This window comes from Heliangelus exortis, chromosome 10 (genome assembly GCF_036169615.1).
Source record: "Heliangelus exortis chromosome 10, bHelExo1.hap1, whole genome shotgun sequence".
Classification (NCBI taxonomy): domain Eukaryota; kingdom Metazoa; phylum Chordata; class Aves; order Apodiformes; family Trochilidae; genus Heliangelus; species Heliangelus exortis.
The window spans coordinates 15,927,364-15,954,485 of NC_092431.1; the positions used below are offsets into that span (position 1 = coordinate 15,927,364).

Here is a 27,122-nt window from a genome sequence, read left to right on the forward strand (position 1 = left end):
TAGGACCAGCTTGGTTGCTCTAAGTCTGTTGTGAGCTGTCTCTGAGACCCTGGGCTTGGGCACCCCCATCTGCTGCCCAGTCCAGTGTGGGACTGTTCTGGTTGGGCAGTAATGACACCTGAGGAGGGCAAGCTCCACATTTACATATTTGTCTATACATTTGTCATTTGCTGTTACTACCTCATTAAATCTGCCCAAGTTTTTTCTTTCAACCTTATAGTCTCTCTCCCTTATTTCTTTCTCCGTTTTCCCCTGGGAAGGTGGTGGGGAATGACAGAGAGCATCTGACACTGTCCAGTTACTGTCTGAAACTGAGAGCTGGGGAAACTGTGGTGGCTGATGAGGTCTGAACAGTCAGGCTGCAAGCTATGAACATGGTTTGATGTTCAAAATGGGCAGCAGAAGTCAATGTGCCAAGCTAAGCTCAAAGAATGTATCTGTTTCTACTTCACATCCTGTTGATCCTGAGAGTGTTGTTTCCTAAATACCCAAACTGATTATTAGAGCACGTCTCAGCCCTGTCTGGGGATTGCCCCTGGCTTTTCTCCAGACTGATGGAGAGTTGGGTCCTGGCTTGTGGTGAAGACAGGACACAGCAATGATGTGCAAAGTTCCAAGAGGTATGAAAAACCAGGTGGCCATAGTATGATGAAGTCAAACTGACAAATCTGAGAAAGTGTAAAGACAACTTCTCTGCCAGTCTTTCCTGGGGAAACTGAAGTTGCCCTGTTTCTCTGTACCTTTAAACCCTTGGTAATATTAAAATCAAAAGAGACACAACAGAAGCCACACCCCACCTTAATCTTGGACAGGTCCTTCTATTCCTTCCATGAGCTAAAGCTTAAGCTTCTAAAAGCCATCTTATAGCAACCTGAAGACAAACCCTTCTATTAGCAACTGCCATGTTCTCAAGCCTATATGTGCCCATTTGTTTGTTTTTAAACTTTCTTCTTAATGCCTAAGATTAGAGTATGAAAATTACACAATGGGACCTTAAGTAAAAGAAAATTTCCTTATTTTCTGGACACTAACTTTACATGAGAAAACTTAATTACAAGTTAAAAAACAAACAAGCAAACAAAAAAACCTCCACCAAAACAAAACCATTATGTATTTAAAATCTCTGGTGAAGGAAAATCATACTTTTATAAAGTAAACCCAAAGAACCACGAAACCTTTTATCATCTTATGGCTTCTCTTTAGAATAGTATACCTAGACATATGTTTAAGTTCCATTAAGCACCGTACTGTATTGAACTGGCACATAATTCCTATTTTAGCATCACACTAATGGTAGTAAGTCCTGCAGTACATTTAATAATATCCAACAGCAACAACCAAAAGACCCCTTGAAGATGCCTGAAACAGTTTAAGCACCTATGCCAGGATAGAGTAAGAGCTGCAAATCCCATTTCCATAAGGAAAGCCAGCTAATGGGCTCAGTACAGCAGTATCTTCAAGCTGCAGAGAAAATCTGAGGTCATGCCACTAAGTGCTTGTGAGAAATATAAATGTGCTGTAAACTGTCTCCCATATATTTCCACTTTTTCTCCTCAACTTTCCTATTTATAATTAACCACCTCTCTTTATCTTGTTCATTCTGAATATCTTCTGTTCTTTTCAAGCTAAATTATTTAACACTATCTCTTCTTCTCGTTTAAGCTCCCTTTATCTCGTGATCCAATCCCCTTTATATTGAAATCTCTCCTGTCTCAATGCATAATCAGGTGACATCTGATGCCAGGGAACTTAAAAATCCCAGCATATTCCCTAAAATAGCCTAACTGTGTAGTTATTAGGCAGTAAGGTATGCTGTGCAGATAAGAGGCTGGGTACACAAAAGAAAAAAGGCTCCATATGGCACAAAGAGGATTTGACATCTCGGCAGCAGTTGCAAACCACGTAAGAATGGTTCTTCATAATGAAGAGCCCAGAAATGTCCAGTCCACTTCTGCATGTTTGCAGACATGAAAAAAACAGTTGAGCTCACACCAGCAGTCCTGGTGATTTCAGCAGACTACCTGTGAACAGTGAAGGTTTGGTGTCACAAAGCTATGCATGTCATGAAGCTTTTATGTCATGCAGAAGGAAGCACCAGGGCCTTTGGAAGCAGGAAAGCATCTGGAAGCCCCGAGGAATGTTTGCAGCTGAATGAACGTGAAAACTTGGTCATATGAAATCAGAGAGAAGCTAAACTCACTTTCCTGTACTGTGTTCTAAGCCACAGCTAAATATAACCCTAAATGCTTTCGTACAATGTAATGGAGAACACAGGTACAGATGTACCAGAGCATTCTGGGGTCTGGCCAAGTCCCAGTGGTTAATTAGGATATGAACATATTATTGGTAAATGTGTGAGATACAGTCTTGGATGGCAAGCATGGAATTGTCCCTTGCTAATACTGACCAAAAGCTTCAGTAAGGATGACAAAATGCTGTGTAGTAACAGTGATGTGGTCATGCAAACAGACGTAGGACACGTGAAATTCTTGCCAATTATGCAATACACTTGAAGGGTTTTCCTCCTTCCTGTTCCATGCTGGGGGGGCAGGGCAGGGCAGGGTTTACAGGGTGGTCTCTAATTTAAAAGCAGGAACAATTTAATCTATTTCATCTAAGAGACCTATAACCTTATCATGGTAACAGAAGAACAGCTTTTAAACAAAACTAGCTAAAATACCTTTGTACAAGCGTTTCAATACACAGCTTAGAATACTGGCATATGATCTTAAAGATTGCAGAAGACAAGAGCCATATGAACCCATTTATTTTGTTGGCAAAGGCATTTATTATGAACTTCAGATCTTTTGGAAACAAATTTCCAGGCAAAGCATCCACTCAAAGCACCATTCTTGGAGACTTACTAAATAATGCTTAGCTTTTCCTTCAGGATGCATAGACAAAAGTTGAACTTTTTTTCTGTGATATCTGGTAACCATTGGTAAACTGACAGATTTTCTATATATTTCTTAACTGTTCTAAATCTAATGCACAGTGAGACAGCTCATCTTTTTCTAGAGAGGAAGGGCTGGAGAGAGACAGGCTTGGGACAGTGAACAAGGAGTTCCCTTTTTCTCTCATTATGAGGCACCTACAGCTTCTGCAGCAACTGACATCACAGTGAAAACTGACATTCACTGTGAAATCTGTTTCTAACTTCTGAGAGCTTAACTTTCAGCCTGAACAGATTATTTGCCATTTTGCTCTTTATTGGTAACAATCCTTTCCTGAATTGTGCTGAAGCTGCTTATGCTTTCCAGCCCAGAGAGCCCTCTGCATCATGAGATGAACCAGCCAGGCAGAGGGTTCAGAGCCTCCTGCTCCACTCTGTTAGGACCTCCAGAGCTGTGTCCAAATTCACAACAAAATGACCTAGGGAACACTGCCTGGTCTCCTGCTGCCCTCAGATCAGAGCCTATGCCCTTGCTCATGTGCTTTCAGAGACACTTCAGAAAAGCTCTAAGCACTCTGATCTGTGAACAGAGCAGATAAAAACCATGCCATAGAACAAGGGCTACCTCACCTCTGAATGAATATCCACACAAGGATTTAATATCATTTATATGATAAACATCAACTTTATAGCTTTAGTCGATTCATCTTATCCTTTCCGTGCAGCAGTCAAATCCTATCCTGGTTATAATCACAGCTTGCTCTAGAAGAACAGCTGCTACACATTTATTTTCTCCAGAAAACAGCCAAACGCAGTGGAGGTTTTGGAGTTTGGCACCTGTATCAGAAAACAGCAAGCACCAACTCCACTGAACATTAGTAAAGCAGTGACATGTATAATTGTTTTAACTGGCACGTTTTGGACCTCCTTGCATGTGAGAGAAGGCATGTTCCTGACACATCAGAAAAATTCAGTGATGATGTTTATGTGTTTACACAAGTGAACCTTACAAACGTGTCCTGAAGTAGCTGACAGCTGAGCTTCGAGCTATAAGCATCTATTTACTCGGCAGCAGAGAGCAGAAGGCATGTGGCAGGGCTCTTCTTTGAAACCTGAATATACCCACAGAGACTGTGAAGTATAAACTTACCTAAATATTTAGAAAACAGAGAGTGGAGCTGCCGTGTGTTTAAAGCCTGCCGGAGCAAGGTGAGCAGCTGTGAGCAGCTGTGCCGGCGGAGCGTTGCCTCCTTCATCGTTTCCTTGGTAGTGGGATTTAGGGCAGAGGCTGAGCTAAGAAATCCATCGGGAAGCAGAGGCAGGAGGGGAATCGGAAATGGGAAACGCAGGACGAGCACCAGAACGAGGGTTGGTTGTTTTGTTTTGTTTTTTACGCTGTTTTAATGGGAATATATTTAACACTGAAATAAACCCACCGGCTTCCGCACAGGGAACGGACTTCGTTCAGCGCAGAAGCCGGCTGGCTCGGCAGGCTCTCGGGAGACGATAGCGGCATGTCGCGACAGGTGTGTCTTCCTGCCGGCAGGTCAGATACCAAGCGACACCGGGGCCACGATGAACCTCCGGTACCCGGCGCCCTGGCGCAGCAGCGGGACAGTGCGGGAGGGGTGGTGGTGGTGCGTGTACACGCGTGACACCGCAGCCACCGCCTGCCCGCAGCTCCTCCCTCCCGCAGCGCGGCTTCCAGGGGTTTAACTCTCACTACGCTCCCCGCCCCCTCACCGCTGACCGGCGACCACCAAGAGATCCCGGCCGGCGGCTCCTAGCCGTGGGATGCGGGGGTTGCGGAGGGTGCGGGCACAGATGGATGGGATGGGATGGGATGGGATGGGATGGGATGGGATGGGATGGGATGGGATGGGATGGGATGGGATGGGATGGGATGGGATGGGATGGGATGGGATGGGATGGGATGGGATGGGATCGCCCCCCCGCATCGCCCCCTCTGCCGGGCCGCGCGCGCTCGGAACCGCCAGCTCGCTGGCGCGCGCCCGCCCTCCCGCACGTCAAGCGCCGGCCGTCACGCAAACGTTGTAATGCACCAAAGCAGCGCGCACACCGCCCCAGCCGCACGCAGCCCCCTCCCCCCCCCCCCCCACCGCGGGGCCCCCGAGCGCCGCGTCCCGCAGGGGTGCGCACCCACCCCTACCCTCCCCCTCGCCGGGACCGGCTCTGGAGGCCACGTTCTCCGGCCCGCTCAGCAAAGGCAGCTCCGTCCCCGTGTCTCCCCACCCCGCACCGCCGCGACCCGCGGTGTCCGCCGGCGCTTCCACGTCAGCGCGGATTTGCTGCGCGGGGGCTGCGGAAAGAGTCGGAGGGGTCGGAGCTGCGGGGGGGGGGGGGGGGGGGGGTGTCGGCGCTGCGGGCGGCGGCTTGGCGGGTGCGTGTGTATTAGGAGGTGCGTGGTAGTGATGGCGGCGGTGGGTGAGACTCTTCCCGTCAGCGGATCCGGCTGGTCCTGCTGGCGGGCGGTGGGGCTGCACCCCGCCCCGCCGCTCTGCCGCGCTGCGCCGGGCCGGGCGCGCCATGGGGCCGCTGGAGCGGCTGCGGAAGGACTGGTTCATCTTCGGGATCGTGCTGGTCATCGCGGTGGCGCGGCTGGAGCCCGCAGTCGGCGTCAAAGGGGGTGAGTCCGACCGCTGCCCAGCCGGGGCCGCCGCGCACCCGGCAGCTCGGCGGGGACCGCGGGGCCGTGCGGGGAGCGCTGGGTTGAGCCCCCGGAGTCGCTGCCCGAGAGCCCGGGAGCCCTCGGGGGTCCTGCCGGTACTTTGCCAACTCCCCGCGGTCGGTGCTGCACCCCTCACCCCCCGGCATGGGCCCGGGTGCCGGCGGCGGAGCAGGGAGCGGCCGCCTGGCTGCCGGGCTGTGGAGACGTGGGGGGGGGAAGGCTGCCGGCCCTTTTGCGGGTCCCCGGTCGGAGGGTGCCGGGGGCTTCACTGCCGGGGACGCTGAGACTGGCTCGGGGATCCCACGGCCGTCAGGGAATCCGCCAAGTATCCGTCAGGGAAACTTGTCGAGTCGAGCTGCCCGGGGTGCGGGGCGCAGCCCCATGAGCCCGGCCCTCCGCTTGTCCCCGCGGCCCCGGCGGTTCGCCGGCCCAGGCACGGGTGCCCAGGGAGCCGAGAAGTATTTCAGGGTGTATTCCCGTGGGTACCTTTGCCAGGCACTGCACTAGTGGCTTGAATAATCCCAAACTCTTTCGGGACTGGCGGCAGGGAAAGCTGGATCGCAACTTCCCTTGAATGTTAAACCCTGTAATAACTTCAAGAACTCCAAGATGAGCATAAAGCCATTGCAGTTCCGTGTGCGAATGCCCCTTCTCTGCGGGAGAGGCAGAGCTTAACGTATTTTGTATTAAAAGATTAAGTGCTGTATTTCAGTCAGGTGATTTTTTTCATTTTTTTTTTTTTTTCACTTTGTAATAACACTTGTATTTGAGATGTTCTTTTTGTCCACTTGAATCTCTTATAGAAAGAGGAGGGAAAACAATGATTCTGTGCAAAATGGTGTTAAATGCTCAGAGTAAACAAGTGGGAGGAAAGATCTGTCATTTTCTAAGCAGTGAGGTCTTGTGTTTTTCCTGTAACAAGAGCTACTGAAAACCCATGTGTTGTTTTAAAATGAGCAGTGTATCTTTACTGCTGCTGGCAGCAGCTTTGGTTAGTTTCCAATGTAACTTCTGTCCCAATGTACACAGTTTTCAAGAACAAATTAATGTATCCTTTAGTTGATCTCTGAAGATTTATGAAGGGTGTAAAGCACTTGGACAGAATTTCTCTAGCAATTCCATGTTATGGGAGGAGAAGAAAAATCTAGCTTTTACGTGCATAGATTTTTTTTTTTTTTTTTTTTTTTTTTTTTTTTTTTTTTTTTTTAACAGAGCTGAAGTTTGAGGATAGTTTCTCACTGAGGAGGTATCCTTTTTTTTTCCTGCCCTTTTGGTGATTTTTAAAAAATATGGCTCTGTGGCAACTAAGGCTCAGGTACTTCGTGGAGCTCAGGGTAGGCAAATTCCTGCTGTGCAAGGATCCCTTCTAACATCTGTGTGCTGTTTTGCATAGATGGATAGGACCCACACGAAGCTTTTTGCCTGATCCATGCTGTGTCTTGAGCAGATCTTAAAGACAACTTTGAATTGATAGTATCAAGTGGTATGTCCCTTTCTGGTTTGATTCTCATGCCAGTTGTTAGCAGCAATGTGGGAGATCCTTTTAGCTAGAAAACCAGATAATTTTTCCTCAGCTTACTTCTTGCATGGAAGTACTATGATCGAGCACTTAATTTAATTATCCTACTGCACAGAGATGTCAAGCATTGACATGGTATTGTTCCTGGGATAACTTGCTTGAAAAATCTCTGAGCATCGATTGAAACTCATGAGGATGTGTTCCTCAAACTCGTATTGCTCGTCTGAAGCTCCTCCAGAGGAAAAAAAAAAAAAAAGAAAAGAGAGAAAAAAAGAAAAAAAAAAGGTGGGGGCGTGGGAAATAACAGCATATGAAAAAACAACAAAACTTTGTTTGTCATTTTCCAGCTGATAAAACCATGCCCATTTGCTGGGCCTTACTGAATGGTATGGATGATCCAGCATCCATGCCAGAGGAACATTGTGCCACAAATAACAACAATTTGTGCTGTTGCCACCTTTAGGGCACAAGCCAAGCCTTTTTTTGTTTGTTTTCCTATTTAATGAGCAAGCCTATTTAGTTCCTTTGTGAAAAGAGCTTTCCTGATCAGTCTTTTGCACAGGAGATAAAGGGGGTTTGTTCTGACCAGGGTTTCCAGTGCTCTGTGAACATGTGGTTGGTCTGGTGGTAGAGGTTTCTCTTGTGTAAAGAACTTCAGATAGCCCAGTGAAAAACCCTGAAAGAAAAACTTGAGTCCTGGAAGAACCCCTCTCTTAGCCAGACTGATTAACCCACTGTTATTAACTATTAACCCACTGTTATTAACCCACTGTAATTAACCCTGTCTGCCCAGTGTGGATGTGCATACACATATATATATATATGCTCTATTTTTTTCTATTTTTTTATGATTAGAAAACTTACATCGTTGTCTCTCTATATATAAAATGCAGTTTTCTGTATAACTCTATATATAATTTTTTTCCCCTCCTAGTTATTCAGTTTACATGCCACAATTTTGTATCTAGCCATGTGTTATGTTGCAACTTTAACTCTTGCATTTCCTGGCTTATTTTTGCCTTATTCTTGGTACAGGTTGCTAGGTTTAGCATTTGTATTTAACACTCACAGTTTTAGTGTTTCATCAACAGAGTTCTCTCAGAGTAGGGTTTGGTTTTAAATGGCTTGAGATGCAAATTTCAGTAGACTCACTGTATGATCAAATCCCTCTCATTTAAAGATCACTGACCTTGCTGCAGTATGACCATCAATGTGCCATTCATCCAAGAGAGTAGAAAGGGCCTTCTCTTCTGGAGTGTTGAGTAAAGGCTTGCTTGTTTGCTGCTGCAGTTTTGCTCATGACAACTTACTGTCATTTGCAGAGTTAGGATATTACTTTGGTCCTAAGCAGACTGCTAATATTTTCTTTCTAATATAGTAACTGGTTGAATGCTTGTAAAGAAACCAGTGTGTTTAGATTTTGTGCTTGGTGACCTCCAAAAGCAAAGTGTATTAAGAGAATCCATTGTTTTTACAGGAGTGTAAAAGGTATTTTATTTTAATCTCCTTGAAAAAAAGTGTGTGTGTATATATATATATATATATATATATATATGTATGTATGTAAGCCTTTAATACAGTGGAACCTTTGGAGGTGACAGGCATCTACCTTTGCTGATCTCACTGCAGCAGTGTGCCTGAAATTGGGAATTGTTGTTGTAGGGCTGGAATGAACCTTGTGCCACGGGCTTGTTGTGGGGGAATAGTGCAGAATTCTATTTGAAATAGAGGCATGGCAAGGAAATCACTGCATGATTTGGTTTCCTCTGTGCAGGCAGCCAAACAGGCATGGAGGGGGGGTAAGAATTCAGAGCTGGATAACATGGATTATACCAATGACCCTGTGAAGGGATCAGCTTATATTTTCATTTGGGTGTATGTATGGCTTGAGTTTTCTGGTGCTATAGGGATACTTTGTTTACAGAACTGTGAAAAATTCTCCATTTTCACATTTCCAGATTTTACCTGTTAGTTCCCAGTGGTCTGTAATCACAGAAGCCAAATTTATATGACATCATGTTTCAGTCTCCACTCACTGGTTTGTTCATATTTTATAAATTAATAGCATGCTTTCTGTAACTTAATAGAAACCCCATTCTTTTTATGAAACACTGGAAAGATTAGATTTTCTCCAGGTATTTTTCTGAGTATTCTCTATTCACTTTGTTATAATATATGCATGTAATTATCTCTTTGGTTGTAGTTCACCTTGTTCTCTATGTCTCTATTTTTTAGGACCCTTGAAACCAGAAATTACCATAACTTACATTGCTGTTTCAGCTATATTCTTTAACAGTGGACTCTCCTTAAAAACTGAGGTACTGTATTTTCTCATTGCTTCATTCTTGTTTTGCTTTAAAAAGTTTGTGTTGCTTTTGATCAGGTTTAAATGTCATCAGAGTATTTAATTACTGTGCTGTTGTTATTGATGCTGGGAGAATGGCTAATAGGAGAAGATAAATATAAGACATTTATGGAATAACCATTCCTTGATTTCAGAAAATTCTTCAAAAAATAATGAGCATGATGAGAAGGACAGTGTGGATGAATCTTGCCCATCCATAGGGGCTGGCTTGCTTGACTTTGCAGGACTTTGAATACATGGAATTGCTGAGCAGAGTCTTGAGCCTGGAGCTACACCCTGGATGTATCCCAAACTCAAACTGGGGTGAGACCCAGGAGCATCTGCAAGGCCAATATACATGTAGAGAATCTTGGCAATTTTTTCCTGTAGGATTTAGTTGTGGACAGGGGGACTTGAAGTGTCTGCACTCTACTGCATATCAGAGATAAGGAAACTTGCTTCAAGCTTTGTGTTACATTTTTCAAAGAGGAACAGTCTGGGAGTAAGGAGGGATGAAAGGGAGAACCTCTTGCTGATGCAAAGAGGAGACATGGAGAAAGGAAATGATGGCTTCATGACAAGAAGAGAAGGAGCAGCCAGAGTTCAAGTGGAACACTGCATGTTTCTGCTAGTCTAGTGTCTTGGTTCCTTTAATGCTGTGGCCTGTGCTAGCAGGTGATGTCAGTCATGTGTTGCATGATACTAATGCCTGAAAGAATCATGATATTGTCCAGTTCCCTTCTGGGAAAACTGAGATTTGGGTGAACAGCATGCATTCAGCAACAAAAAGTTCCTGCAGCTGCATCATGTTTATAGTGATGAAGTTTTGAAGGGAGGTGCTGTTTGAATTGCTGGCAGCCCTCTCCTCTGTCTGCTGGCAGTTCTGGGCCTCTAGTTCTGCTGGGACATAGGGTAAATGAAGTGATAACTTCAGGCAATTCTGTATCAGCTACATAGAGCCTTGTGATCTTATGCAGAAGCAGAAAGAACCATGGTATCTATTTGCCAGGGACAGTAATTAATCCTAATGGAAATAGGTGCTTTCTTCCACAGAGGAGAGGACCTGAAACACAAAGTCTGAGTAGTACTAATGGAGGGAAGTTTTCTGCTTTCAGGGTTAGGAGAATTTGCATGCAGAATAAAAAAATGTGAAACTTCTTTCCTTTTCACTGGTTTATATCCTTGAAGCCTTGTATTTGTAAAGCAGCTGTGAGTGAAATCATTAGCTTTATCAAAGTCTTGATTAGATACTCAGTGCAAGTGTACAACTAACTTTTTCCAGGTACAGTGGCATGACTGATAGGTTCCTGGCCAATGCATCATGTTCTTCTTTGAACTTGCATAACTTTTTCATCTGTGGTCTAAAAAGCAATATCTTTATGTAATTAAAGCTTTTGCAGAAGCCAGTGTTTATGTCCAGGCATTAGTTAGGACTGGTTATCTACATCCAGCTTTATATTCCATTTCTGCCATGGGGATAGAAGATAAAGAGGAAAAAAAAAATTCACTTGTACTTTCTGGTATTACTTTCTAAAATGCATGTTAGAAATGATCCCTAGATATATTAGAAGGCCAGGTCATGATTTTATGAAAATTCTGCATGTTTTAATTGTTTAAGGTATTATTAGTCTGTTGATATATCTTTTTATTTGATTTCAAAGTAATTAATTTCTGCTTTTGTCTATATTAGTTTTTGACTTTTGTGTTGGCTCTTCTACCTTGGGTAATATATTAGTTAGATAAAAAATAATGTTTGGTGTGCTTTATGAAATGATAAAAAAGTTCTGTGTTAATGAAGACCCCCTGATAAATCTGACAAAATCAGACGTAGCTGATGCTCTGTTAAGGTTACACTTCTGGTTATATCTACTGTGAAAGCACATGCTCAAAAATGTTGCTAGCATGCATTCAGAAAGCAGCTCACTAAATAATTGGTAGCATTCAGGGAGAACCTGTCTGTGCATGGCCTTGTTATGTTTTCAGATGTAGAGATCACTGAGGTCCTCTTGTGTTTGCAGAAATAGACTGTGTCCAGGAATGACAAGAATATTTTATTCTACCCTAATATAATCCTCTTTCAGTTTTCAGTGACTGGATTGCTTACACTTTTAAAGTAAATACCTCCTCTAGGGCCCCAGAAATTAAATCACATACTTGAGTTATCCATTTCAATGAGGATTTGGCGAGCAACTAGAAACAGTTTTCTCTGGGTATTTGCCCAGAAGAGTCCAGCTATGACCACTTAAGCATGGCTGGATGGTAACAAGGACCCATGCTGACCAGTGAGAGGCTGGGGTGAGCTATCTAAAGGGCCTGAAACACTGGAAAAAACAAGGTAACCTGTTCTACCTGGTGTGTAAAAACAGAATCATAACTGCCAGCTTCTAGTAGCTTTCTGAGACTTCTGCCTTTTTGCGTGATGGATTTATTTTGGGACAAGCCCTCATAGATTGCTTAAGAGGGTGAAGGCTGGTTGCCTCAGTGTTTGTTCTGTGGTGACACAGTCAAAGGAATAACTGTCCTAAAAGAGAGTCACTAGAGACATTTTGAAGACTGGTAATTTAGGGAGGAACTTCTCCACTAATGCAGCATTCCTTCGTGCACTGGCCTGGCTGTGCTGTGATCTTCTTCCTTGCTCCCAGAGAGCTCTAACTGGTCTTTCTCAAGTTTTTGTGTTGGATTTTGCTTTTGAAAGGATCCCAGAGTTTTCCTCAAACCATCTGGCTTTAAGGCATTTTCCAATTGTAAAAATATTAAATGAAAAGGGCACTTTTGTATACGTGATGGTGCCTGGATTGGGTGTGCATCCCCAGACCAGGCTGCAAGGAAATCTGGGCTGAAGGTGGCTTGGCAGGGAAGAGGAGGAATTCACAGCTTTGCTGAAAGAAGTCACTTGTCTTGGGTTTTCTCAATGTAGCTGTTTTAAAAACATATACTTTTATATAGTTATTTCCAAGTATCTTTTCTTCTTGTACGGGATGTGTTTCTACCATTACTAGAGGAGCTATTTTTGCTTTCTTTTTGTTACAACTTGAACTACAGTGATGCTATTTGAAATACCATAGATACTGTGACAGGTTAAGTGTGAAGAAGGCCTGTTTTTTTCATGCAGTGTGATACTAGCCTGCTTAAGAGGTTCTTTATTTCTTTTCTAAAAGTGTGGTTTTATTCAATTAACCAAACACTGAATGCCATTATACTTTTTTGATGAAACTGGATCAAGAAGTATGTTTTCAAGTCCACGTTCTGTGTAACTTTAAGAATGGATGTGTATATTTTGTGGAAGGCTTTTTTCCCCTAACTCAAATTTTGGAGATAATTTTACTGTGAGAAATAAAGTAATAAGGGCATGGTGCTGAATTGCTAGTACTTCCAGATATGTACTTATAGCAGTGTGTGTGCATTTGCAAAAAAATAAAACATTTGTGTTTCACAACAGTTTTGAAGCCTAGAAAGGGTGGCATTTGGAGATCACCTACTACATTACTGTACCCAGAAATAGATTTCTTTATCTTGGTCTTTTTTATATGTATCTGGGGTGTCAGATAGCTGGAGAGTCCTAGCAAATCAACTTTTGAATAAAAGTACTATCGGTTCTTTTCCTGTTTCATTGTTTACTTGAGAAGAGTGCAAGTTATTTTGAGAGCAAGGAACAGGAATTTTTCTTCTGACTCTGTTGGAGTTGAAATGAGCTGAAATGTACAAGACATTTTCCTGGTACTCGACAACTGTATAAAGATCCTTGCAGTGCCTAAAAAGAGACCCAGAGTGAACTGAAGAGTTTGTGTGAGGACACTTGATCACCTCCCTGCAGTGCTCTTATACCATTTAAAATTAATTGGGTTTTTTAATTATTATTATTGTTTCCAGCAGTGGTTTGTACTTTCTCTGAATTCTCAGGCTTAGAGAGTGTTAGCTTGTTGTGGTCTCTATTATTTCTTCACTATTCTTCATCTGCCTAATTTTTTTCTCATTTCCTGTCTGTTGATAAAATAAATAAACAAATTCTGATACAGATTGCTTTGCTGTTTATTTGCTAGCCTGTCAGTAGAAAAACCAACCATGAATGATGAGTGTTATAATATCAACATCCCTTTTCACAGTATAAGTGAGAATCAACAGTTTTTGCTTTTATTTAGCTTAGAGAAACCTGAAATGATGTGGCCAGTACAAGTGTCCCTTCCTCTGCTATCAGCAGTCAATGAAGTGAGCCTGCAGCCAGCAGCAGAGTTTGCCCAGGTTTGAAGCAGTCCCCAAGTGCTGCCTGCTGAAAAACCACTGCTGTGGGAGCTGCAGTGTTACTGGAGTGGTGGGCAGTTCTTTTGGAAAAATGCCCAGGAGCAGACAGAGCTTTTATGCTTTGCTTTGCTGTTCAAGAGGAGATCAGATGATCCCTAAAGGTGTCCTTTTGACGTGCACTCTCTTTGTATTATAAAGATGATTCTAGTTTTAAAAGCACAAATGTGATCTTACTTCAGCTGTTATGACTGCAACTTCCTCTCTTCTTTTTCTTTTGCAGGAGCTGACAAGTGCTTTGATGCATGTGAAACTACACCTTTTTGTCCAGATTTTTACACTTGTGTTCTTCCCAACAGCAATATGGCTCTTTCTTCAGCTATTATCAATCACACCTATAAATGAATGGCTTTTAAAAGGGTATGTTTAAGCATAATGGAGTGAAATATATTTGTAGCTGTTTTCTTAAAGGACTGCTTGTCCTGCAGTGGGTGTTTTAAGACTTTTATTGTGAACAGATTTTGCCGGTTGTTTTTATACTTCAGGACTTTGCTGTCAAAAACACAGAACAAGCACAAGATCAGCCTTCTAGGAACCTGGCTTTATTTTCAGAAGGTCTGGGCAGTTTCCTATGCAGGGAGCTTGGAACTTGTTAGCTTTCTCTTTCAGAGAACACAGCTGTTGTACTGTGCTGGGACTTGAGTAGGATAGAAAAGGAATGCTAAAGGAAAAATCTTTTCTATTTTTAAACAGTCTGTATGGAGCATCACTTGTGTGTGTCCAGATTTGGGCTCAGTATCTGCTCTTAGCTAAATAAGGGAGGGGAGAGGGAAGGGGGAGAAAAGAAGAGAGTAAAATTTTCATAGAATTTTGAGATGAGCAGAAGCTAAGTTACCATGAAACAATGTGTTTTAAATTTTTGTCTACTCTGCCAGTGTGTGCATCCAAAGCTGCATTGATGGTGCAGTAGTGATAGATGTTATGAAAGATAAAAAACCCCACAACTTTTTTCAGTATCAGAGGTCAGTATCTAGTGCCATGCAGCTATGCTGGAATTTTTGAATGCAAGAATAAATTATTTTACAGAACTACTTAAAGAATACTCCCTGTTTCTTACTGCTTGGTGAAACATTGCTTGGGGAGAGTTCACTGTCTTAAAAATTTAATGATAAAGCTTCTTGTGTTTGTTTCTACAAAGCCTAAACTTGAAAGAACATTTGGTTTAATTTTGTTTCGTTTTGAAGAGGCTTTGTTTGGTCTTCCACCAAGTGTAAGTGGCCCAAATGATACTAAGAAGGTGAAACTGATACAATATTCAAAAGTTAGCACTGTTTTGCTTAAGCATATTTGTACACAAGGAAATAACAAGATTGCTATGCAATGTCCATTTCCACTTGGCTATTCATTGTAAAGATTATTCCTTGAAGTAAAATAATTGTGAAGTTTTGCCTCAGCTAGAACAGAGACATGGTTTTCCACAGTAAGCCAAAATTCCCTCTTTATCCATGGGAGTTTCAGTTTATGAAATGCAAGGTGCAAGTGATTTTCATGGTTTTTGTTCTTTGTAGCACATCTCATGCCTTGTTTCTTATGAATCCCCTGCCACTTTGCTTGAAGGGACATGATCTGCTACACACACAAGTATATGCATGTTTCTGTATGTGGGCTTTTTTTGAAAAAAACCAAAACAAAAAAAAACAAACAAAAAAGCTCCAACACTTGTGTGTTTCTCTCCCTAAACATGGACCCTAAAACCAGCCTCATTTTACACAAAGCTGTGTCTGTGTTTTACCAGTGAGCTGTTATTCTTCTGTATCTTTCAAGCTGCCTTGAAAGTGCTTGTTCCTTGAGTACTCTTTGTATTCTGACTGCATTTTATCTTTTACTGTAGTAACTCTGTTGTATTGAGACTTCACTCAGAGAATGATCAGATTGAGATGTTCAATTAAGGGATTTTTACAATTTTTTTTTTTTTAAAAGATGCTTTCTTGCTCAATACCGTTAGTCAGGACATGCACAAAGCAGCAGCCGTTGTGTGGCTCTGAAGGCATCACTGGAAAGGGAGCCTGATGGAAGCTGTTCCTTCAGTGCTGTGGAGGTGCAGAAGGTGCTTAGCTCTGTCCTAATCCTAGGACAACACATTTTACAGCATGTACTTGCATGTGCCTGTGTGGATTTGTGGAAGGAGAGTGAGGAATGGATGTGAGGAACTTTCTGTGTAAGTTCATCCTGGTGCCCCATAGGACACAGTCAGGCCCACAGCTGATTTCACAACTTGCTTCAGAATGAGTGGCAGAATCTGCCATTTGTTTTGCTGCAAGTTATATTTGGGAGCCTGATTCAGATGTTACCAGCTTTTCATCTGGGTTTCTGCTGTTAGGTGTTTTTTTCCCCTCTCTGGGATGATATTATGAGGTTTGTTGTGTTGCAGTTATTTAGAACTATATAAAACAGAGCAGAAACTGACATTATTCCAAGCATCTTTTTAGTTACTTTTTGGCTAGCTGACTGGGTTTTGCACTGACAAGGTATCTTTGAAAAGGAGCATGAAGAAACTTATTAATGCTTGCACAGATTCATCTCTCCTGCCCCCCTTAGCATGTAGCATGTACAGCACAGGTGGTGAGGCATGAGGTGCAAAGATCTGGCTGTGGTAGTTCCATGTCTAAAATCTGTGACTTCAGACCTTATTACTCAGTTGTCTATAGTGTGTTAGCAGAACAGGTGTTATTTATTGTCCTCCAGCATCTGTCCAACATCAAGGATGGACCCTTGATGTTACTGTTTATGGCATGACAGGAACCAGTGGAATGCATCAGTTTGTTATTACCTGTAGTAGTCTGCTGGCTGTTCAAGGAATGCTTTTGTATAGTGGCACTGTAGCATGGAGCTGACACAACACAAAAAGGAAAAAGTTGACAAGTGCATGTTTCAGTATGCCTAATTAAAAGTATTTCCTCTTAGTGTGTACCAGGCTTTTTTGTAGAAGAATATTTAAAGCCATACATTGATAGTGATTTTTTTTTTCTCTTTAATTTCCAAATGTATTATTTTGAATTTGAGAGGGTTCACAGCTGTTGTGTTACTAAACCTTTCTCTTATAGTGTGGAAAGTCACTGTCAGCTGAGCTGAATGCCCTTGCACACATTTCATACCTCTCTTGATAACTGTGAATTTAATCCACCCCTTATTAGTGCAGGTGAGAAGTTCAAGGAGCTGACTGCCAAGAGACCACCTAGAAGGGAGATAAGAGTACCACAGCCCGTGTAGGGGATGGACATTCATATCACCATGTGTTTGTCTGCTCTACATTTTCACGTGTTCTTCCAAACTTTCCACACCAATTTTTCCCCTGTATTTCTTCTCAATAAGAGCTTATCCTAAGTGCTGACAACTTGCTGCTTCCATAGCTTACTTCACTGTAAGCTAAAGGTACAGTGTGCTTCTGAGGTGGTGCTTGGTGCTTAATAATTAGATTTATATAATGTTTACATTGGCTGTCTCTTTCCTTTTCCACAGTATCTGTAGCTGACAAACTGAATACCTTCATTGTCATTTACCTGTTTCTTCTATTTAAGCTTCTTGTATATTTGCAGCATACCAGTTGTGCTACAATGTGCTCCCTGTTGTTTGGATTTAATACCTGTGTTTGCTGTAGCTTTCTGACACTGCATTTCCCAGGGATTGACTAACACAGTTACAAGTGCAAAGTAATTCACTGCTCATAATTGATCTGGACTGGAATGCTGTCTCAAACTCCAGTAGATTCCATTCATTTGGGAGTTTCACAGGCTATTTTATTTTATGCCTTACTGTTCATTCCAAGTCAACACAATTTTTCTTTGGAAGGCTTATTTTCCTTAGTCCCAAATTTAACTATTATTTCTCGTGATATGTTTTTTTTGTTTCTACCTACACATTTGATACAACTAATTTTTGTGATAACCACTTTTTTGGGGGACTGTCTTTGAAAACAGAATAAAACTCACATTTTTTTCTTACCTTGCAACAGTATTTACTATATACATCAAATGTATTTACTATATACATTGCACAGACAGTGAAAAAAAGATAGTAATTAAGTCTTCTGAAAGATTTTTGTATTGCTTAATGAAAATCAGGTGATTTTTACCAAGAAATGAAGATGTGTGAAGGTTAATCTTTTGGTGGCCTTATGTTCAGGAAATAAAAAGCTTAATTGTAATTACTTTTTTTTCTACTAGGCTTTGATCAAAAACAAAGTATATTTAGAACTTGAAATAGTGAGCATGGTTCTTCTTACTCTTCTACTTAACAGTAAATATTTTTATCACTGAGCAGCTTTTTTTCAAGGAAATTCAGGTTAATTTTCTTTTTTTTTTTTTTTTTTTTTTTTCCAAATGACTACAATACCTCAAAGCACCCAACAAACTAACTCCAGCAGGACACATAATGCAGTTACCTTTGTGATGGGTGTGCAGATATCTTTGTGACTGGTAGATACTGCACTACAGATGGGGAAATGGAATCCCAGAGGTTAAGTGTTTGGGTGACATGACTTCACTGTGGTGGTTGGAAGAAGAAGGCACAGAAATCCTGCCAGCTGATGCAGGGCTGTTTAAGGCAAATAGATGGAGTTGCACAGGTGATGATTGCTTCTACTCAGCTGTTTGGTATTTTAAGGTCTCAGGTGCATAGTGTTTATATCACATGAGGAATGTAACATTTCCTTTTGTTGTTTTCAGCTTGCAGACCGTAGGCTGTATGCCACCTCCAGTGTCTTCTGCAGTGATTTTAACCAAAGCTGTTGGTGGAAATGAGGTGAGTTTTCATTTTGTTCATGATTTTTTTTTAAACGAAATTAAAAAAAAAATATATTTATAATGAGCTTGTTTAGCAAAACGCTGACTGTGATGTGATGCTGTTGTGGTTTGTAAAAACTTAGAATTAAACTTGGGTATGGCCTTGGTTTTGAACAAGGGAAATAGTGTTATCTGCTGGTATTGTCCAAACTGAGAGAAGCTCAGTTTTCTGAGGTGATAGAAAAGTTTCTGGTTTTAGGAGATTTTTGCTTGTTGCTGCATTGTGATCTCTAACTATATAGTGTTCATGTACTGGCTATTTCATGGACCATTAGCTTTGTGCAGTAGTTGTTTGGATGCTGTTTAGTGTTAAGAAGCCCTACAATAGAAGTTCCTCAAGCTTGAAGCTGCAAATGTAGCAAGTGATTACAGAGACAAAAAAATTAAATTAATTGTATTGTTTTTTGTGACTGCATGAAATGAAAGTTCTGGGAACATGGAATTCTGTGAGAGTGATTCAATGACAAGTTCTCAACAGGTAGTAGATGGCAGAGTTGAAGTTGTTTGTGCAAACTCAGTCCAGTCACATTCTATTTCTGCCTTAAAATGGCATATGCTGGTGTCATTTCAGGCTCTTTCACTTGCTGTTTTCAGGAAGAACATGTAGACAGCATTTAAGAAATTAATTCAGGTGTGCTAATTAGTGAGGTTGTTTCCTTTAGATATGCTTCCTCATCACTGCTGCAGGTGGCTGATACTTAGTAGATGAGGAAGGAGTAACAGTAACAGAGATTGGCTTTAAAGCTGGGGCTGCTGTTCTGGGTTAGAACCAAATCTTAGTTCAGCCATAGAGCATGAGGTTCAACCATATATTTTAAATAAGATCATTAGTTGTGTACTTCTCATTTTCTGAGTTCAGACTCTTGGGGCTGATTAGTGTCAGCTTTGAAAACACATGATAGTACTGAAATAGATTGAAGTCCTACTTTGTACTGACAAAGTGCTGTTTAATTGCTGTATCCTCTGAAGAGAGACCCAGAGCATCTCAAGTCAAGCATCTCTAATTATGGGTGATCCTGATGCACATCACTGGCTCCCAGTTTCCTACCTGAAAACAAGAATCATGAAATTGTCTGATGGAGGTGCTGTGGGGTACTTATATAAGGAAATAATTCAGGTGTATAAAAATGATGAGATATATTAGAAGTTTTCTCATTATGATTGTAGATGTAGGTGCTGTGAATTATACAGAGATGCCACACAGTGAACAGTGAGGGTGAACTGAAGTATTGAATGAGTGCTTATTCTGTGATATCTGTCTGCTCTGTCCTTAGAACAAAGAAAAGATGTGGAAGAAATAGGGTGTGACTGTTTTGTTGAAGAGACTATGATACAGCATTTGTGAACAGAAGTGAGAGAGATACTTCAGTTTTTTGACCATTAGAGTTTACTTTCATAAACCACTATTCTTCTGGGGTAGCCGGGGTGTGTGTATTTTGTACCATCTGAAAACCAGAAACTTTACCATGTGAAGTAGTTGTATAAATGACTGAGAAAATAAGCTTGGGCCTCTTAATTCTTCTGTACCAAACTGGTGCTGAAAGAATGTAAAAATGCACACCTTGTTAGTGATTTTTACAGGTTGTTACTGGCAGTGGGTATGGAGTGAATGAAGAACTGGGTCTTAGGAACTGAGGGTTCTCAATCAGGCTCTGGGAAAGTATGCAGGAATTAAACACCCTTCAAACATGCTCGATGTGGACTAAGTGTGTGTACAGCAAATTTATTGCCAAACTTCCAAACTTGAGCAAGTTTCCTGTGCAAACCTATTTTTGGAATTTGTTGCTCTTCTGTATTTCAGACTATCGTTATTTTTTCGTCTGAAGAACAGCAAATCACATCCCTCATGCTAGGGGAGAAGACCCTCTCAAGTCTCTCCTCACCAAATTTCACCTCATCTGTAACTGATGTATTTCTCTCTCTGTCATGAGCAGAACAATGCCTTTTTATTTTCCCCCCCATTTCAATTTAAATCCGTTCTTGTCTATGAAGAATTTAAACCTGGGAGTTAACTGGAAATATGAGTGAGTTACTGTGGAAACACTTGTTCACAATAATGTCTCTTAGACTGCTTTTACCTCATCAAGCATCTATCCCTTACCTAGAGAAACTGATTTTCTGAGGCTGAATCTGTGCTGCATAATGTAATATGAAGATAAATGAGCTTGCTGAGAAGCAATGTAGTGAGAGAGCTCTGCACCACTCTCAGCTAATTAGTCTGAGAAGTGTCCTGGGGTTGTGGAGTGCAGGCACACCCTCAGTAAGTGATCTGAAGAATTCTGGATTTCTTGAAGCATAGCACCCAAGAGCTGTCATAGTTGACTGTATGATGACAGTACAGAAGGGTTTAGGTTTTCTTTACCCGAGCAGAAGTGACTGTTGATTGTCAGTTTGGGCTTGGGTTATCCTGAAAGAAGTTTCATGCACTATGGCATGGCAGAAGTAGTACTCACCTGGGGCTGAGGAAACAGGGTTTCTATTTTTGTCTCTGTCACTTACCAGTTGGGTAAAAGACTGAGGTATAATGTGTCTGGGGGTTAGCAGGGGTGGGTAGTGGCAATTTTGTGAGGTGTTTGAAGTTCTGTGCTGAAAAGTCTTATGTAAGACTTGTATTTTATTGTTTGGGATGGGGTGATTAAGTATTTGGGCAAGTGCTTAGAAAGCGTCTACGTGGTTAGGAGCTGCTTGGATGGGGGATTTTACTGCAGAACAATTGGAAAATTCAGTGGTGAGTTTATAAAAGGAAGACATTTTTGTTAATCTTTTGTTAATCTTCCAAAGATCTGGTTTTTTAATTGCTATGTGCCAGAGGTCACAAAATAAAGTGTTCTGGTATTGTTGGCTAAGGAAGGTGTGGTCACCAAAGCTGATGCAAAGAAATCTGATTAAACTGTGTTCATTGTTGACTAAAAAAAAATTTTTATTATTTAACTGTCAGTGTTTAATAGCAACTATGCAATCTACCAGTGTTTGTCTTCCTGATGGTTTGAACACATGGCATATATAAAAAAGTGTATTTAAGCTTAAAGTGCTCTTGGTCTGTGTATAGAAATACAGCAGCTGAACAATTACTTAGGAGTGCAAATGTAAAATTGTATGAAGCAAAAATAAATCTTCCTCCTTCTTATACATCATTTGATCACCACTCCTGTGATCTATGTTGCTTTTAAATTTCTGGTCTCAGGAGCTGTTAGGTGTGCCTTCCAAATGCTGCCATGTTACCCATTTGTGTTGCTTTGCAGTGTGCCTGGTGGGGGCTGGTTTTGATGGTTGGGGAATTCCAGAAGAAATAAATCTTTATCAAAAGCCCTTTGTCAGCAGTAGCCTTCCATTAATTAAAGGAAGACAATCCAGTTGCTTAGCACCTTTGCTTGCTCTAGCTGTGGCATTGTGGTGGGTTCAAGCACTGTATGAGGATCTCAAAAGGCTTCCAAGTCTTTTGGTGTTTGAGGGTGAAGATTAATATCTTCATTTAGCTCTGAATGGTTTGATGGGTTGTTTTAGCAGACTGGAAAGGGCCTTCTTCATAAGTTGCAGGGCTTATTGGGGGAGGAAGAGATTTCTGTAGCTTTATAAGAAAGAAGTGAAAGATGGCAAAGAGAAAACCTGTAGCAGGTTTTACAGATGTATTGGGTCTTCAGCCATAGTCAATGGAGTAGAAATCCAGTGCTGGCATTAGCAGAGTGTAAGAACAAAAGATTCTAGCTGCAAAGAAAATAACAGTGACTGGTTCACTCTCAGTACTGCTTGTTACCTGAGGCTTCTGAAAGGCTTTTCAAATCTCCTTCCTTTACCTATTTGCCATTGATGACAGTGGCAGAGGTGTTCAGCTGTTCAAGGCAGTGTTTGTGCATCACTTCAGAATAACTTGTGTACTAGTAGTGATGTATCATTTTCTGAAAATGTCTGATGTGCAGCATTCTGAGGTGGTGGTTGAAGAAGATATGGTGGAGAGTAAAATTTCTGTCCAAAGTTCTGCCTGTATAATTCAGACTAGTGAGGAACTGGCATCACCATCCAGAGAGGTGCTGGCAAATGAGAGATGTAAAGATGTAAATGGTAGGGAGGGAAACTCTGAGTGTCTTGGCTTTTGGAGGAGAGGAAGTTGATATATGGCTGCTCTGTGTTTTGTTTTGGAGAAGGAGCTGTTTTTGATATTATGAACAGAAATACAACTTGTCTGGTAGGGCTACAAATTTGCACCTATTTATTTTGTGATCCATTCTTAGGTTTCTGCAATCCTCTGGCTGGTCTCTGTGTGATGTGGGGTTTGTTCTCTCAGGTCTTTTTCAACTCTTATTTCTTCTCTCTGTTTCTTCCTCTTCACCCTGCTTTTCCATCATTCCTCTTGTGATTATTTCCTGTGTGATGTTACTTTCATTAACCCTGCAAACAACTTGCTAAACCAGCCTATTCCCAGCTTTTAGCACAAATACATTTAGTTCATGAGCAAAGCCAATTTCAAGTGCTTGGTTTAATTCGATGCCTCTTAAGCCCTATATAAACAATAAAAAAAGTTCATATATACACTGGCAAAAAATGAGGGATCCCCATGAGAAAGAAAAAATTAATTTTTTAGTTGGTGATATTTTCTCAATTACTTTGTTTCCTCTGTTATCAGTAATGCTTACCAAGTTTCTTGATTTGTGAGGAGGACAGTCCATGTAGTTAAAAAAAAAAGAATGAAAACCAGGCTTTAATTTTGTTCTTTGCTCTTGATGTGCCATAGAGGGTCATGATTTTAATGACATTGTAGCTTTTGACAGCATAGGAGGCTTCTTGTGTAATTTTTTCCAAAAAGTGTTGTAGTTTTACAATGAAACTATAAACCTCATTTTTTAAGTAGTCCGCTTTTAAGTATCCAATCTGTCAGCATTTCAAGATGCTGTAAAGAAACCTATTAAAAGCTGAGAGATCATCAGACAGAAATGCTGTAGAGATGCCAGATATTACTACAAAGTATTCAGACAGCAAATGTCATTCTCTCCTTAAGAATCAAAGTAATGAAGAAAAGAAATTGAAAATTAGATCTATAAGTCTATTATCAGTTTGGGAGAAAAAACAATTTGAGATGACTTTTATGGCAGCTTAATGACATATTTTTGAAATGTCTAGAAACAAGCAAGAGCTGTGATGGAATTGTACAGATAAATCGTGGCAGACAGTTCATTTTATTGAAGAATACTTTGGCTATTTTGCTGTCTTATACACAACAAAACCATTGAGATCTTTTTTGTTCAGCTAAGCTGTAGCTTGTACAAAATCTCTTAATCAAGGTGCTCTTTTATTTTTTGCAACTTTCATGTGGATCTGCTGCTGTGTAAAACAAGATGTTACATGTGCAAGACAAGATTTTGAAATATGAGAGTATGATGAAGAAAGCTAGAAAAGTATTTATGAAATAAGATGTGAAGTAAAGGGTTCTAGTGTTGATTTTTAATTTTGGTGGTTTTTTTTTGTAAGCAGAGGTAGGACATGAGACTGCATATTTGCAAGGTCTGCAGCTAGCATTTCTGCAAAAGAGTCAAGGGAGGGTAGTAACATTTTGCCAACAAGTTACATATAATAGTTTTACCTGGTATTTTAAAATAAAGACATGTTTTTAAAATATGAGTATTAACAGAGAAATGAATGCTGGAAAAATGCCTGGTTTGTGAGTGGTGTTTTTTAAGTCAAAACAACAAAGTGAGCCCTAACACTACTGTAAAGTCACAGGAAAGATATTGATTTCTCTAAAAATATCTAAAGTTCTTTGAACTGTGTATACATGTACATTAACCTTTTAAAAACAAAATAAAATGCATAAAAAGAAGTACAAGCTCTAGTGGTTTGTGAGTCATAGACTGACCCACCAGTGTATGAAGAGTTTACCCTCAGAAGTCAACACATCAACATTATGAAACCAAGTCATTTAAGATCTTCAGATTCAGTTGTCTCTTATACTTTTTCTTCTCTACATGTAAGTCAGTTTACAGAGGTATTCTCTAAAATTTGATTTCCAAATCACACATAAAACATTCATATTTTTTATTTAGTTTATGGAAGTGTCAGTCATTCTATTGTTCTTAAATTTGAGACTATTCAAGGAAAAAGCCTATAAAGAAAATCAGTTGGGTTTTTTTTTTCTGTTCCTAAAATTTTGCCCACACAGATTAGATAATTCTAAAAGATAAAATGTAATTAATTCTATCAGTAGATAGTACACTGAGGTCTCTGGGAAATGTATTTGTGGGTGTCAGAGGACAAATTAGGGGGAAGATGTTTCTACTTCATAGGTACAGATATGAAGAGTCAACTCTGTTGGCATAAGCCTTGTATGTATAGGATCTGTTGTGCTATTAATTTCACCCTCTCTATTCTAGTGTTACAGTCTAATTTTTTCTATATCCTAAGAGTTAACTTTTGTTTTATCATTACTGTGCTTTGAGCAGATGGTTTTATTGAACTATTTATTGACACTTAGGGGTTTTTCCTTCCCTGAGTGATGAGTCCATTTTATATCCATCAATGCATAGGAGTAGCCTGAATTATTACTTACAGTATGAATTTCATCACTATAATGTGTCCCAATCTTGCAGCTCCATTAGATATCTCTAGAGTTCCTCATCATCTTCTGAAGTCTTCTATGACCCAAAGCAATTGTGGGGTCTCCTGTTTGTGTTTTGTTTTTTCTTTTCCCCTCTCACAGTTCTCCTTCCATTTATCTAGTAGTTTTAATACAGATCCACTATTAAAACTGTTCAGAATAGAAGGAAATTCCAAAGGCATTCAATTCTGCTCTTAGTTCAGTGGAAGAAAATTCAGGCTTGCAGTGAGACTTCCAAAATCCCCATATTTGAGCACTTTACCCCCCAACTTCTTTCAGTGTGTATGAAGTTGCAGATTCTCCCAGTGCCTTTGAGAAGGAGCTGATTTACTATCCTAAGATATCTTTTTGAGTTAGACCTGTGATAAAAGATTTAATTTTGTCTCTGGTTGCCTGTACTAACTCAGGATCTTTCATTTGATCCACAAGGTGTCTGGTGGAAAAAGCCCCCCTTCTACACTCCTGGGAGTATAAGAAATTAGAGAAGTGCAAGAAAATATATTAAACCTCTTAACTGCACAATTTTATGTACTGTCAAATAAATGACAGAACTTTCAGCATTCCCAAATCTGAGATGCTTTTAGCAGCTCTGCCATAATCTAGGAGGCTGTAAAATTGTCTGTTTAAATTATGCTGAACTGCTTGGGCTGGGGCTGGAGAATACCTGGAGTCATCATAGCCTTGTGTTTATGCAGCTTTGTTTGCCCAACAGTCCTGGGTGTGACTTGAACACGAGTGGTTTCAGATGCTTTGCTGTTGCTGTTCCACAGTGCTTGAGTGGAGAGACCAGTTTGTTGTCTGCTATGGGATGTTCAGTGACCCTGGAAGCTGCTGGTGGCACAGAGAAGCCAAGTCAGAAAAATAGCCTTGCTCTCACGCTTGACAAAAATGGCCTTTTAAAGCAGGGGGGATTTGGATTTGTCTTTGTCTTGCAGCTTAATTCAGTGTAAAATGATAGCGTGCAAGACCTTCCTTTATTTAGCAGGGAGTGCTGAATGAAATGCATTGCCCATGCAAACCAAGGATTTTTAACTCTTGAAACAAATCAGTAATACTTAAATTATTTGTGGAGTGTGGGATCTACTGGCTCCCTAAAATTCAGCTTCTGTCCTCTCGGGTATTTAATCTTTGAAGGAGAGATTGCAGGTGTTTTATAGCAAGGGAAAGATGTTGTGTCCTCTCCCTTCCTCTGTTTTTGAAAGGAAAGGCTCTTTTGGAGAGAAGACTTTAAATATTATTGTGAAGGTGACAGCTTCAAAAAATTGCAAGTAATTTGTTTGTAGTGGAGTGTTTTTACAGTGTTAATGCTGCTGAATGCCTGCAGGATGCCAGTGTTCACCATGGGAGGGTCACTTGCCAATGGCTTTTTTTGGCAGTGGTGCAGTTGTTTGCTGGCACTGAAATCCAGTGAGATGCTTCTGGTTCTGCTGTCCCTCTCCTGTCACCTTACAAAGCAAATACTAATTTAACACTAACTTTCATGGTTAATGAAGTGTTTAATTATTACATATGTTAGGATTAAACTGCTGATACAGCAGAACACAAACTGTTCAGCTTTGTTACATGGTGGTTTTTCTGCAATGAACAATAAAGATCGTTCCTCTGACATCTTTTCATGTGTTCACCTGTGTCTGTGGACCTGGACCCTCTTGCAGGAAGGGGACTACTGCAAATGGGTTACCATGGCTGTTGGTTGTCCCATCTTTAGGACTGGGAACAAAACCATATATTTATAAAAGTAGCAAAAGCTAATATGCACAGTATTGTTGTCAAAAGTGGCATTAATTCAGTAGTTTTCTGAAAGGAATGATAATATGTAAAAGCACTGCTAATGTTTTGAAATCTGAAAAATACATCTTGCATATTACTGTTTGCAGCTCACTGCAGGTAAATCAAAATTGAACGTGTCTATTGGGAAGACAAAATGCCCTTTAGGAATGACTGTATTGGTTTTAGTCAAGGAAGGTATTACTGTTCTTGAAATGTGCAAGTTCTGAACACTGACATGTAAAGA

The 27,122-nt window shown here is 40.9% G+C and overlaps 1 protein-coding gene across 15 annotated transcripts in view; it reads left to right on the forward strand.

Moving 5' to 3' along the window:
- The first annotated feature begins 5,309 nt into the window (after positions 1–5,309).
- The window catches only part of SLC10A7 (solute carrier family 10 member 7), a 140,768-nt gene continuing 118,955 nt past the window's right edge, over positions 5,310–27,122 (forward strand). For 4 of the 15 annotated variants that reach the window (XM_071753712.1, XM_071753710.1, XM_071753711.1 and 1 more), the window contains exons 1-4: positions 5,365–5,540; positions 9,337–9,419; positions 13,965–14,101; positions 18,406–18,481. In XM_071753712.1, the coding sequence (XP_071609813.1) occupies positions 5,441–5,540; positions 9,337–9,419; positions 13,965–14,101; positions 18,406–18,481 (396 nt within the window). In that variant the 5' untranslated portion in view covers positions 5,365–5,440. Of the gene's footprint in view, positions 5,541–9,336; positions 9,420–13,964; positions 14,102–18,405; positions 18,482–27,122 lie in introns of all 15 variants that reach the window. The other 11 variants (XR_011727777.1, XR_011727778.1, XM_071753718.1 and 8 more) reach the window with 7 other exon arrangements.